The 12,943-nt window shown below is 29.5% G+C and overlaps 1 protein-coding gene across 1 annotated transcript; it reads left to right on the top strand.

The window, feature by feature from the left end:
* The first annotated feature begins 1,920 nt into the window (after positions 1–1,920).
* On the top strand, positions 1,921–4,328 carry LOC140964786 (uncharacterized). The gene is made up of 5 exons (XM_073424721.1): positions 1,921–2,231; positions 2,332–2,403; positions 2,560–2,642; positions 2,846–3,048; positions 4,183–4,328. Exons 1-5 carry the CDS (start codon positions 2,068–2,070, stop codon positions 4,249–4,251), a joined length of 591 nt encoding a protein of 196 aa, XP_073280822.1. The 5' UTR covers positions 1,921–2,067; the 3' UTR covers positions 4,252–4,328.
* The last annotated feature ends 8,615 nt before the right edge of the window (positions 4,329–12,943 follow it).

Below are 12,943 nucleotides of genomic sequence, written 5' to 3'. Positions count from 1 at the left end.
TATGATATTTAGATAAACAATAGGTAAAAATTTGTGTGAGACAGTCTTATGAGTCGTATTTTTTGAGATACATCTCTTATTTGGGTCATCCATGAAAAAGTATTACTTTTTATGCTAATAGTATTACTTTTTATTGTAAAAATCGGTAGGGTTGACCCGTCTCACAGGTAAAGATTCGTGAGACCGTGTCACAAGAGACCTACTCTAAACAATAATATTAATAAGTTAACAAATTTTTACTTATTGAAATTTTAACGTCCGATTATGCAAATCCTTGAACACAGAATCACGATCCAAGATAAAAACTAAAGCACTACACGCTCTCATTCAATGAAATCATAATCGGACGATGATCGAATCGTTCTACTTTAAAAAAATAGTTCGACTGGTCCGACTGAATCGATCGTCGAACTGAAAACCCGTTATATTAAATAAAATAATAATTTGATATAGTAGATAATATATTTTAAATTCTAAATATCTTAAATGTGTACATATAAATAATAATAAAATATAATTATTCAAGTTTAAAATATAAACATTATACATATAATTATTCAAGTTTAAAATAATATATATATACACACACATAAAATTTTAAATATGGAAAATAATTTTTTTTAAATAAACATAAAAAAATAAAAAATATTTTTAAAATGTACGAATGGGTAGAACCGGTTCTTGGCCGGTTTTGACCGGTCCAATCGGTTCTTGACTGATTTTGATATGTTTTGACTGGATTGACGGATAAAAAAAAATTTTCAGCGAAAATATTTTGTATTCTATTGCAGATTGATGTATCTGTACATAGCTGCGAAAATGTTTTGTATTCTATTGCAGATTGATGTATCTGTACATAGCTGAGAAAATGTTGGTTTGATGGATAACTCATTGATTTATTATTCATTCATATTTTTTGTTCAATGTTTAGTTCAAGTTCTACAAAAAATTTGACATCTACTATTATTTTATCTAAATATATTAATTTAAAATTTTATATTATATATCTTTTTGTCGTCTTATTCAGAAGCCCAGCGGTGTCTTGTACTATTAGTTTAATCTCAACCAACCAACCAACCAACCTAACTTGCATAAACATGATATAAAGTTGCAAATTAAGAAACACGATTTTATTGAATGTTAGCAACAAGCAGTATTCTTGTTTGAATACTAACTAATAAGTCGCATATCTTATTAAAGTAGAATGAACGAGTAATTAATAAATGTCCACACACACAGAGAGAGAGAGAGAGAGAGATTATAATAATAATAATAAAATTAAAAAGGACGGGACTTAAAGTTGAATACATTAGTGAAGTTAGTTAAGTTCTTGAAATATTTTAAGCCTTCCCATATTTGTGGGAAAATTAAATATATACTAATCCGTCTTGGAATATACAAAAAGATAATTTAATGTTTAATAACTTTGGTGTAAAGAATCTATATATTATAGTAAAATTACATATTTTACTTCTATTTAGTATTCGAGTTGATAGAATAGATGAACATTTGATCAATAATCAGGATTTCGATCCATCTATCGATACATTTTCAGACGAATTTGTCTCTGACTACTTGATGATATAAGTCTAGATAACATATGATAAGATCTATAGGCCTCGTCCTCAGAAGTTCTTTTCAAGCTCGAGGACAGTGTCTCGGTCCCCGGATTAATTAGGCCGTGACATGCATTGTCTTTTACAATCACTAAATACTCATCTCATGTCTTATGGAGGAATACCAGACAAATCATGTGCATCAATTTTTAACCCGAAATATATAAGGAACATAATAACAAATAAATTAAATCAAACAATAACGTTGTATTTTTAAAATATTATAAACTTCAAATTCATATCTTATATATTTATATAGCATTTTATATTAATTTTAATAGATTTTAAGTTCATCAAATACTCCAACATGTGTTTTTAGTTAGAAAATGTAATAAAAAACAAAGACCAGGAGAGTAATTCAACACCCCATCTCAATTATCTTCGCCATTCTTAAAGTATAAGCACTTTATTTCAATAGGTTGACTAACTTTTTGTAGCAAAAATTGGAGTCATGAGTGCCGAAATCTCAAGCCGATGTATCAACTTCCATGTTAACGGTTGCAGCAATCTCCATCTTCCGTGTATTCGGCCGGCATACTACCTCTCTCGAGCAGATTGTAAGGTCGATCGATCTCAGAGGTTCTTGAAATCCAACTCCAAATACGGGATCTCTACGTACGTTGATTGGAAACTCCTTGAACTTTTCATTATATATAGTTTATTTAATTAGCTTGGATTGAATATCTATTTTTTATTTTTGCAAATTTAATTACAGGGCTTTCACTATTTCAAGGAACTTTCTACCCAGGGCATCATCATCTTCTCCAGATCCTTCTACCGCACCATGGTAGCTAGCTAAAACTTGTGTTTGAGACATGTACAAGACTGTGACTTTCTTTTGGTGGAAGCAAGGATCATCAATTTTCATGCATAATACAGTGCTGTGTGTATATGCACATAAAATGAAAGTCTTCTTCTTGATTTTTTTAAAATTTTAACGCAGGAAAAAATGGTTGTTAGGCGTACTATTTACAGTGATTCTACCTGCAGCTGGTCACAAAGGAGGACTCTTTGTAGTGCTTAAAGGTAAGTACGTCTACCACTTTCTAAAATCCGTTTTTGAAATCGGTTTCTGATTTTTGAGACGAAAATTATGAACCCATTTTTAGTTTGGTCGAATGATTTCAGACAAGTATATATTAATCAAGAACAATCAATTCTATGACATTTATTTCTGACCAGTTATTTATATCGTACGAACATATATGTATACATATATGGGGTTGCAGCTAAGATGGACAAAGCTATAGAAACAGTGGAGGTTGTGACGGACGTGGTGGAAGAGATAGCGGAGGAAACGGACAAGATCGTGGAGGAGGTTGAGTCGAAGCTCCCCGGAGATTCGAAGCTTAAGAAAACACTGGATAATTTAGATAATCTTACTAAAAAGGCAGTCAATGAAGCCAAACAAGCTGAAGATATCGTCCACAAGGTCCGTCTCACTAATTAATTTTGTTTAATAATAATATAATAATAATTATGATGATGATCATAAATAGTTTTTTGGTCCAACCGATCAATTTTGAGTTTTGAATTACTAAATTTTAAAATTTGATTTTGACACAATAAATTTTAATTTTTAACTATTTCGATCTAATTGCTGTTATATAATATCGAAAAATACTAATATGATATAATAAAAATTAACGAGATATCAAAAACTTATGATGTATCAAATTATACGTTAATAATTGAACTAAAACAACCAAGTCAAAAATCATTTTTCATATGTACAACTTTTGCCAGGTCAGTTGACATAATAAATATTATTCTAAAATCTTGCCTATGTGTGAATCACATGCTTATGATTATTCTGATGTCCCCATCAATTTTAAAATTATTACGGCTAATTATTATATTGAGCCAAACTTCAACTAAAGCCAACATGTCCTATTAATTAATGTTTTTTTTAAAAAAGAATAGGTATGTTGTGAGACGATCTCACGAATTTTTATATGTGAGATGTGTCAACTCTACTGATATTCACAATAAAAAGTAATAATCTTAACATAAAAAATAATATTTTTTTATGGATGACCCAAATAAGATATCCGTCTCACAAAACACGACTTATGCGATCGTCTCACACAAGTGATTTCCTTTTAAAAAAGCTCATGATATTTGTACATATTATTTCATGTCGTCAAGCCATCAAAATGGAATAATAAATAGACAAAAGAATATCGAGTGATATATATTTTTAGAATAACTATATATTCAATGAAAATTAAATTAATTTAGTTTTGAAAATCATTTAAAAAACATAACACTGATAAATAAAATAAAATAAAAAATCATCCAACTAAATGAATACTTAATTAATTAATTAAACATTTACATTAAATAAATAACAACGAATTTCAATTAAATGCAAGTGATCTTTTGTTAACAATACTTTATTTTCTTCTTGTTGCATTTCCATCCCTAGAAAATTTTTACACTCAACTTATATATAAATATGTTAGGAAAAAAAACTAAATTATTGATATTTTTAAATATGTCATTATATATATATATATGATTAAACAAAATTTAATTAAGAGTTGATAAATGTGAACTGGTGCAGGTAAGAGAAGTGGAGCAAGACATAGAAGAGGAATGGTTGAAAGCCAGTAAAGATGAAATCAAAAAGTAGCTTTTGTAACATTGGATGGATATCGTATCATACCTTTTTTTTTTCAATATCAAATAAATCTATATTTACCCCAAACTTTTTTTTTTTTATTAATATTATTATATATATATAATATTTTTGAATAGGTCTTCTGTGAGACGGTCTCACGAATCTTTATCTGAGACGAGTCAACTCTACCTATATTCACAATAAAAAGTAATACTCTTAGCATAAAAAGTAATATTTTTTCATGGATGACCCAAATAAGATATCCATCTCACAAAATATGACACGTGAGACCGTCTCACACAAGTTTTTGTCATATTTTTTTTCCCCAAAATTAAATAAATCTATATTTACCCCACACTTTTTTTTTTCTTTTATTAATAATTTATTACTTTATTTATATGTGTTTGAATATTTGCATGCAATATTTAACAGGAAAATTATAATTTTGGTTCTGTATTTTCATATGGTTAAATTACAATCTTGATTTTGTATTTTTAAATTTTAATAATTTTTCGTACGAGCTCTGTCATGTATTNACCGTAATTCTTTTCAAAAAACCAATCAACGCATATAACAATTCAATTTGAATTTTTTAAAAAAAAACGCAAAACCTCACTGTGAGCACATCTGATTATTTATTTCTGATTAGTTTTAAATTATTATCTATCACTATTAGTGTAATTCATTTATTCAAAATAGGTAATTAGCATATGCATTACGTGCATATAATTATCGTATTTTATAAATTATTTTATTATGAAATACAAATGTAAATAATTAATATATAATTTTTTATTTCAAAAGAAAATATCTAATTACTTTAACATAGATACATGGGATAATAGCGAGGTTAAATTTTAAAAAGTTATGAAAAATATTTACTTTTGGAAAATGAGATAATTCAGAAATATATAATGTGAGATTTTGTTGTATTAAACATGTATGAGTGAGAATATTACTGGAATGAGTGCTTTTTTGAAAAGTTCTAGTGCGTTAAGCAGCTAACGTTGTCTCGCTTGATCTGGTTGGTTAAATAAACTGTAATAACGTCAAATCTTAATTGATAATATTTTCTCTGTTGGGGATATGACCGACGGTAGAGAAATGGTAAGAGTCGATCATCTCTAAGGTATATGAGACATAATCAACAAATAGACATGCACCTCTTCGTACACATAGGCCTAACAACCTGACTCATTAGCACCCAAATAGTTTAACTATGCGATGTCACGAATATACGAAAGTAAAATTGTGTCTCAGCTAATTGATATAGCAATTAGCCTAATGGTAAGTGTGTAATCCTAACAATTGTTATCAGAGCGAGATCGTGAGTTCAAATATCCCAAAAAGCATATTTTAATACTTCTTGGGGGATGTTGGGTTAAGTATGCATGAGTGAGAATAATAATGAGATAAGTGAGCTCCTGAGAAGCTCTCTTGCGTCGAGTTTATGACGTTTTGTCGTTTGATCTTGTTGGCTAAGTGAGTTCTAAAATAGTGACGTCAAATTTTAACGAATAATATTGTCTTTGCTGAGAACATGTCCGACAGTAGGAAAGTGTAAGATTAATCTATAAGAATTATGAGACACACCAGCAGACAGACACACATATCTCCGGACTCATAGACCCAATAACCCGACTCATTAGTACGTACTCATGTATATGTACTCTGCGTTGTCACGAATATAAGGAAATAAAGTTATACTTTGACTAGCATCTATAATTTTTTACCTAATGATTTATCCTAACAGATTTGTTCAATACATGACAAATTTAAGCAACTTATATTTATTGATTTTTGATATAATTTTTATTAAAAAATTAAGGGTCAACAAAAATGCTACTAAGAGGCTCTTCTATGATATACTAGCTACTTTACTTTGCACACGCGATGTTTGTACAGTTTTTTTTATAATTATTGAGAGATTAAAGTGAAATTTGATAAATTATCGAGGGACTAAAGTGATATTTGAATTATCGTAATTAAAAAAAATAAAAACAAAAGTGTAATATTGATATCAAATAAGAGCAAAATTGAAAGATTCAAAAACATATCAAAATACCATTTTTGTCTATATTATAGAGATTCTTGATAATAGTAATAGATATTCAAGCTATTCAACACTATCTTTCAAATGCACCAAAATTTTTCGATATAATAGAATTTTTTATTTTTAAATTACTAATCATGATTTTGATTAAAAATAATTATCTTATATTCTCTCGAATTCCACAGTATAGATAAGAACTTAAAATATTTCAATATTAATTTTGAAATTTTAGAAACTTAGAATATAAGATACGTTATAAATTTAATTAAATTGTTTTCTAATACCTTATCCCACTGACGTTAAAAATCAAAGTTTAAAACAATTTGTAATAGATTAAATTTGAATTTTTATAGCAACATAGATTAATTATATTTATAAAGCGACGACGGAGTAGTTGCTTAGAGATCCATTATACAGTCGCACTTGCACGAGCCAAAGTCCGGGACATGACATAATGATATCAGATATCGTCACCAAAAGGAACACTGAAAAATAAATGATATACAAGACAAAGTGCTATGTGGGTGAGAGTCGCCTATTGAAATTGCGGAGCAAAGTGCTATATCACGATAGCCACTTCTTGAAGTTGTAGGAGTCACGTCTAAATTCTCAAAACTAGTGGATCGGGAGGCAAGATCTGAAATGAGGGTGATTATAATACCCTAGCTCCACATATATTAACAAATTTAAGTTTAAAATGACTTATGATGAGTTACAATAAATTTTATAACAACTTTCATAAAGCGATAACAGTTACGAAGCAGTTGCTACAAAAAATATTGTGCAGTGACCGCTCAAGATTTGCCAATTTTTTTTCAAATACTTACTTTGTCTCATTTAAAATATTTTCCGACTTCCACAGTCCGAAATTCCCACAACAAGATAGAAAATATTCGCAACAAAACATAAAGATTTACGCTATGTCTCAAGGGATTTGAACGATTGGATCATGTAAGTTTCGTTCAATTATAAACACATTTATTATAAACCTTCATGAATACCATATATAAAGCTTCTTGCAAACTCCAAACCACCAAAGCCNTATTGATTTCGTCCATCAACATTTTTTCGGGTAAGTTTATCGCACAGATTTTGTCATGTACAATTTACCTTACTAGTGTAGTTAACAAGCTATTGTGTCAATCTAGAGATTTACTCAGAGTGTGTTGAAAAGTATGTTGTTGTACCGTTTTCTCGCACCAAGACGCAGAGAAAGTTTTAAAATTTTTGTTTTGACGTTAAAAATGTTCTTGGGCGTTTGAACATTGTATGATTAAAAACCATTCGTATGGAGTTTAGATTTGATTTATCTTTGCGTTTAATAACGTTGAATATCAAACCAGTCCGAGATTGACAGAGTTGATCCACCTTGTAAATCCCTACGAACTTTCTTCAACATTCGAATCAGGTTCACTATCAGATGTTTTGTTTCTCGTATATATTACACTAGAAATCCATGTGAATTTTGCGTCGAGATTTAGATGGCCGAAATTTCAAGAACTCCGACGAAGTGGCGGTGGCTGCGGGAAGCCTCGGCTATGGGAATTGTTTCCCAAGGTGGCCGGCGGTTTTCAGTGAGTGAGAAGGGAGAGGAATTTGGTTGTCAAATTTTGGTAGAAAAACTTATGTATAAAAGGTATCTCAATATTCAACTATTGATTACTCATATATAAAAGTATTTTCTTAATCTAATCAGGACTTTCTTTTTATCTTGATATTGTATTACCATTATGTAAAATTCTCATCTAGTATTTTTACTCTTGAAAAATATTACACTTAATTAAAGTATGATCAATTAACTTATTAATTCTAGTCACCTCTAGAATATTAAACGAGAATATTATACTTAGTAATCTTATTATTTAATTAGTATATCTAAATTTACTAAAAAATAATTGTGAACTCATTATAACTTCGATCGATAATTAGACAGCACCGATATATCGAAGGTAAATATCTCATTCACATAATATAAATAATATTTCAAAGATCGAAATTTTCCATTGATCCATTTTGGCAGCTGCGAGTTTTGTAAATTTCTTCATTAAATTAAACAGGTAGTTCCACTATCCTTACTTAACTAGCGGTTAAACTAACTTCCACAACTTTCAATAATAGAATCCACTTATAAACTCCTTTGTAACAATTTGTTTGATTTTGATCAAACTGCAGTCGCCAATCAATTCTTTGAATTCGTCTATCTCAATAAGAACACAAAATCTAATACTTTTGTGACCCTCAATGGTTTAAGGATACAGCTTGTTGTGAGTTCACAACGTTATGTGATTCAGAACAATATCTGTTCTTATTCGAGCTTACCCTAATTAACCTCATTCTTTTCATCAATCTTTAATCAAGAATGTCATAACTCAAGTCTGATTGAACTAATCAGATCATGATAAGAGCGTCTAGTAACATCATGATCCTCAAGATACCACTGATAGTGTCTGCAAGAACTAATAAGTTATGGTTAGCATACAATACGGTCCCTTCAACTTATATATCCTGATCGACTTTGCAACCATTGGTATATCAAGAGTTAAAAATAAATTCGATGCACAATCATAACTGCAAATTATTTCACTCGATAAGTGATAATAACTTGAAAAACAGTGACAGAGTCAAGGGGGGATGTGTGAGTATGACCGTCCCCTCAATTTTTAATTTCATAGACTAGAGGTCTAAAAATAATTATATATTTTTAAATTTTCTCCCCTAATATTTGCTCTTTCCTCCTAAATTCCCCCAACCCCCCCAACTTCTATTTTCTGGCTCCATCTTTGTTGGAAAGTCTGATAGAAAGTTGTTCAGTGAATCATAAAATAATCACTCATCTGTATGAATAGACATCTTCATGCTCTTGCCAATGAAACACAATGTTTACATCAAAGTTGATAGTATCAAGTTCGAGCGATCTTTATCTTTATTTTAGGCGGCTGAATCGAGTGAAACCAGTTTAGAATATAAATACGCTTCCTAATAAATTTAATGATCTTACATTGAGAGGTATACCTCATGGTACTTGTTGTATATTTAATGACTTTATCTATGCAGCTTGTATGTGTATGCATATAAAGTAAATGTCATAATTGAATAAAATCATAAAATATTATTAAAATAAAAAATGTTTTTACATAAGAGTCAATAAAACACAAGCCACAAATTGACTCGCTCAGCACCTATTCTAACATAGTAGCGCCCACGGATTCCAACATCATAAAAATAAAAAAAAAAAAGATAAATATAACTTATTGTTCATCAATAATTACTATTATATGATCACAATCATTTCAGTTTATCTATTGAAGCAATTTGGTTTTGATCTTCAGGAACTTGGATAAAACATGATCATTCAATTGGAAGCCTCATTTCAGCAAATTATGCTGCTCATTTTGCGGCGACCCCTAAGATAGATATTTAACACTTCTCTTATTTAGTTCTATTAATCTTTCCATCTGAATTCAATAAAAGGTTGTCGACTATATCTGCACTATACATCGTCGCAAAACGATTCAGACACACATTTCATCGATGTTAACTTACCCAGAATCATCTCGTCTGTTGGATTTTTTCCTGTAAATGATTCCATCAACAAAATCCCGTAGCTATAAACATCTGCCATTGTCGAAACTAGACTTGTGGATCCAGACTCTGACAATACAAAAAAACCGTCATTGAATCACATATGAAAAATCCTTAGCTGAAGCCATGAATGAAATATATTACATATATTTTAAACCAAATTAATTTTAATATCATGATACTTAAATTTGAATTACCTGGAGCCATATACCCAACTGTACCCAGAGTTTTAGTTTGCTCCGTTCTCTGCTCTTCTGTGAGGATTTTGGCTATGCCAGTTTTTAGCCAATACGGTGTTGGAATCGGAAGCTAAACGTGCCTTGATGGTCAGAAGAGATGACTGATCATAACATATTCAATAGTGAGGATATTGGTGTGATGAAGTTGGTATCTTCGTTACATACTGATGACAGCGATGTTAACTTCATTCCATGAATCGACGAGGGTGATCGAGATAATATTAGAGATATAATATTGAATATTAATTTTTTTATTTCATTAAGTATATGGATATTTAAACATAAAATAAAATTGCACAATTAAAAGAAATTATAATTACACATAATTAAAATTTAAATATTACATAAAAATTAAGAAATACACGAAATTAAGATATTAAAAAAAATACAAATAATTAAAGCAAATTACCTACAACTAAATAAATTACTATCTGAATCTTTTACGAAGAATTGTTTGTTACATCTTCGTAAAATACTCGTGTTGCACATTATTCATGTTTGGATCGTTAATATCTTTATATATGATCCGATTTTTTTGCTTTCTCTCATGTCCATCTCTTTCATTGTTTGCTTCATCCCTTTCATATCCTGCTTCCTCAGCTCTACTTCGCATTTCTTTTCCATTTGTTCCTCAACTCGTAATGCTCTCTCACTATAACAATCTTCGTATCGTCAATTTCATAAAATTTTGTCTGATCATCTTTTATTTTTTCGTACAAATCCATCATAGATAAATTTTTTGAGTCGGATCCCTTTATGCTCGCTTTGAAAGTCTTTATTCACATTGGTCTAATGGTTTTGGACACTTCTTGCATGCCATTTCCTTTGTCGGTGGTGGCCGTATCAACGGGGGTGCAGAAAGGAGATGGAGATGATTCGCCATCAATATTCTCCAGTTTCTTTGTCTCATTTTCCGCATTTCCTTCGAATTTTCGACCATATCTTCTATTTTGGTTGATCCCTAATGACCAACCAATTTTTCTTATCCGACCATGCGATTCCACAATCTTTCTCAAATATTGTTTGAGTTTGAGTATATTTTTTAAAAAAAATGTATTTAGGAATTTGTTGAATTTGAACTAAAATAAAATATTGTGATAAAATTTTAAGAATACATTCATCTCAAATGACAATCCACTATGGTTGAGGGCTTCTAGTTGCTTAGTTTTGTTCGGAAAACGAAGACTTTTTTTGCAAGATTCTTAAAATATTGGCACATGTCCCTTGAACGAAGTTTTCATCCCATTGTTAACTCGTGTTTATATTCTTTTTCATCCAATCTACAAAAAAACTAGCGTTGTTTTGGTCATTTCTATGTACTAGATTAGTAGAAGCGTTGCACCATGCTTTTGCAAGATATTCAGATTCGTCCTTCAACCAATGTTTCCTTGTGATGGAGACACCGCCACTCACAACAACCACTTTATTCATTTTCCTTTTTGATTTTGAAGATGTGGTTACAAAAATAGGAAGAGGGACTTCGTTTGGATTTTGAGATAATTGAGTTTGATTGAACATATGACTCAACATTTTCTCGTCAATATATTGAGATTGTGAAAGACCAATATGTTAATAATTGAATTGAGAAAAGTTTGGTGAAGAATAATTGATATCATTATTGTTCCATGGTTGTTTCATTTTCGTATTTGGATTGAATGAAATCAAAGATGAGGAAATCTTATTTTTTTGAAAATAAAAATAGAAGAAGTGAATTTTTGAAGGTATAATGAAGTGAATGTATATAAAATCAAATAATATAGTCGTTACTAGCTGTAGGAAGTTTTATGAATTTTTAATTTTTTTTTTCAATTTGTTAATTTTTTAAATGATTTTTTTTTAAATTTTTTTTTTTAATGATGGGTGATCTTATTCATTGATCTACAACAGCCAAATCATCTCATTCACTCTTTTATATATTTTTTAAAATGTTTTTTTATTAATTTAATTTATTTTAACTTTTAAAATTTTAAAATTATTAAAAATAATTTAAAGCAACCAGATTAATCTGATCGTTGGAAATCTGACCGTTAGATTTGATCAGTTTTTTTAAATTAAAAAATGGGGGCCAGCCTACAAGGTCGCGCTAGGAGTAAATAGTAGACAAAAATGTAATGTAATTTTAAATATATAACTAAATTAAATACCCTCGTATTTTTCGAGGCTATATTGTTTAATTATATAACATTTACCAAATAAACTAATTTTTTTTTTATCTTTCCTATTTTCCCAGTGATATCTATATGTTTCATATAAATTTATAATTTTTTTTTTACATTTTTATCCATGCATCCTTGATAACCTAGCTAGGATACATAATATAATTTGAAATAAGATAGATAAAAAATTCAAAGATTTTAATTTTGCTTAAATCAAACGGTGACTTTAATTATTAAACCATAATATTAGTGCACGTAAATAATCAGTTTTCATGTCCTCAGGTAAAAAGAGTTGGCCGTCAGTAGTTTTTCAACCACGTTAATAAGATAAATCACACTAGACAAGTCATGTAAGACATGATCGTTCAAGAAAATATTAATAAAGAAAATCGAACTTTAGCTCATTAATCAAACGCTAACCTACTTCACCAAGTAAGCACTGGGATCGACCCATTTATTTAATTAAATGTTTGGTTACAACTTACAAAGCACGTAGCCCTCTCTCCTTAATCAGTCTTTTTTGGCATTTAAGCATTTTTCTTTTATTTTTTGATTTTGCAAATTCTTATTTTTATCATACCCCCTTCTATTTGATAATTTTATTATTTTAACTATTTCATCATATAAAACTGGCCAAACTACTCTATATTCAGTTAAAAAAAAAAAAAAAAAGA

This window comes from Primulina huaijiensis, chromosome 18 (assembly GCF_012295235.1).
Source record: "Primulina huaijiensis isolate GDHJ02 chromosome 18, ASM1229523v2, whole genome shotgun sequence".
Lineage (NCBI taxonomy): Eukaryota > Viridiplantae > Streptophyta > Magnoliopsida > Lamiales > Gesneriaceae > Primulina > Primulina huaijiensis.
Note: the sequence above shows the minus strand (reverse complement) of the source record. Positions and strands in the feature narration are given on the sequence as shown.

Bases quoted from the DNA above. Each gene is read 5' to 3' on its own strand.
- LOC140964786 (XM_073424721.1), top strand. From the start codon at position 2,068: ATGAGTGCCGAAATCTCAAGCCGATGTATCAACTTCCATGTTAACGGT. The intron at 2,232-2,331 runs GTACGTTGATTG...ATTTAATTACAG, and splicing joins TCCAAATACGGGATCTCTAC to GGCTTTCACTATTTCAAGGA. The intron at 2,643-2,845 runs GTAAGTACGTCT...ATGGGGTTGCAG, and splicing joins ACTCTTTGTAGTGCTTAAAG to CTAAGATGGACAAAGCTATA.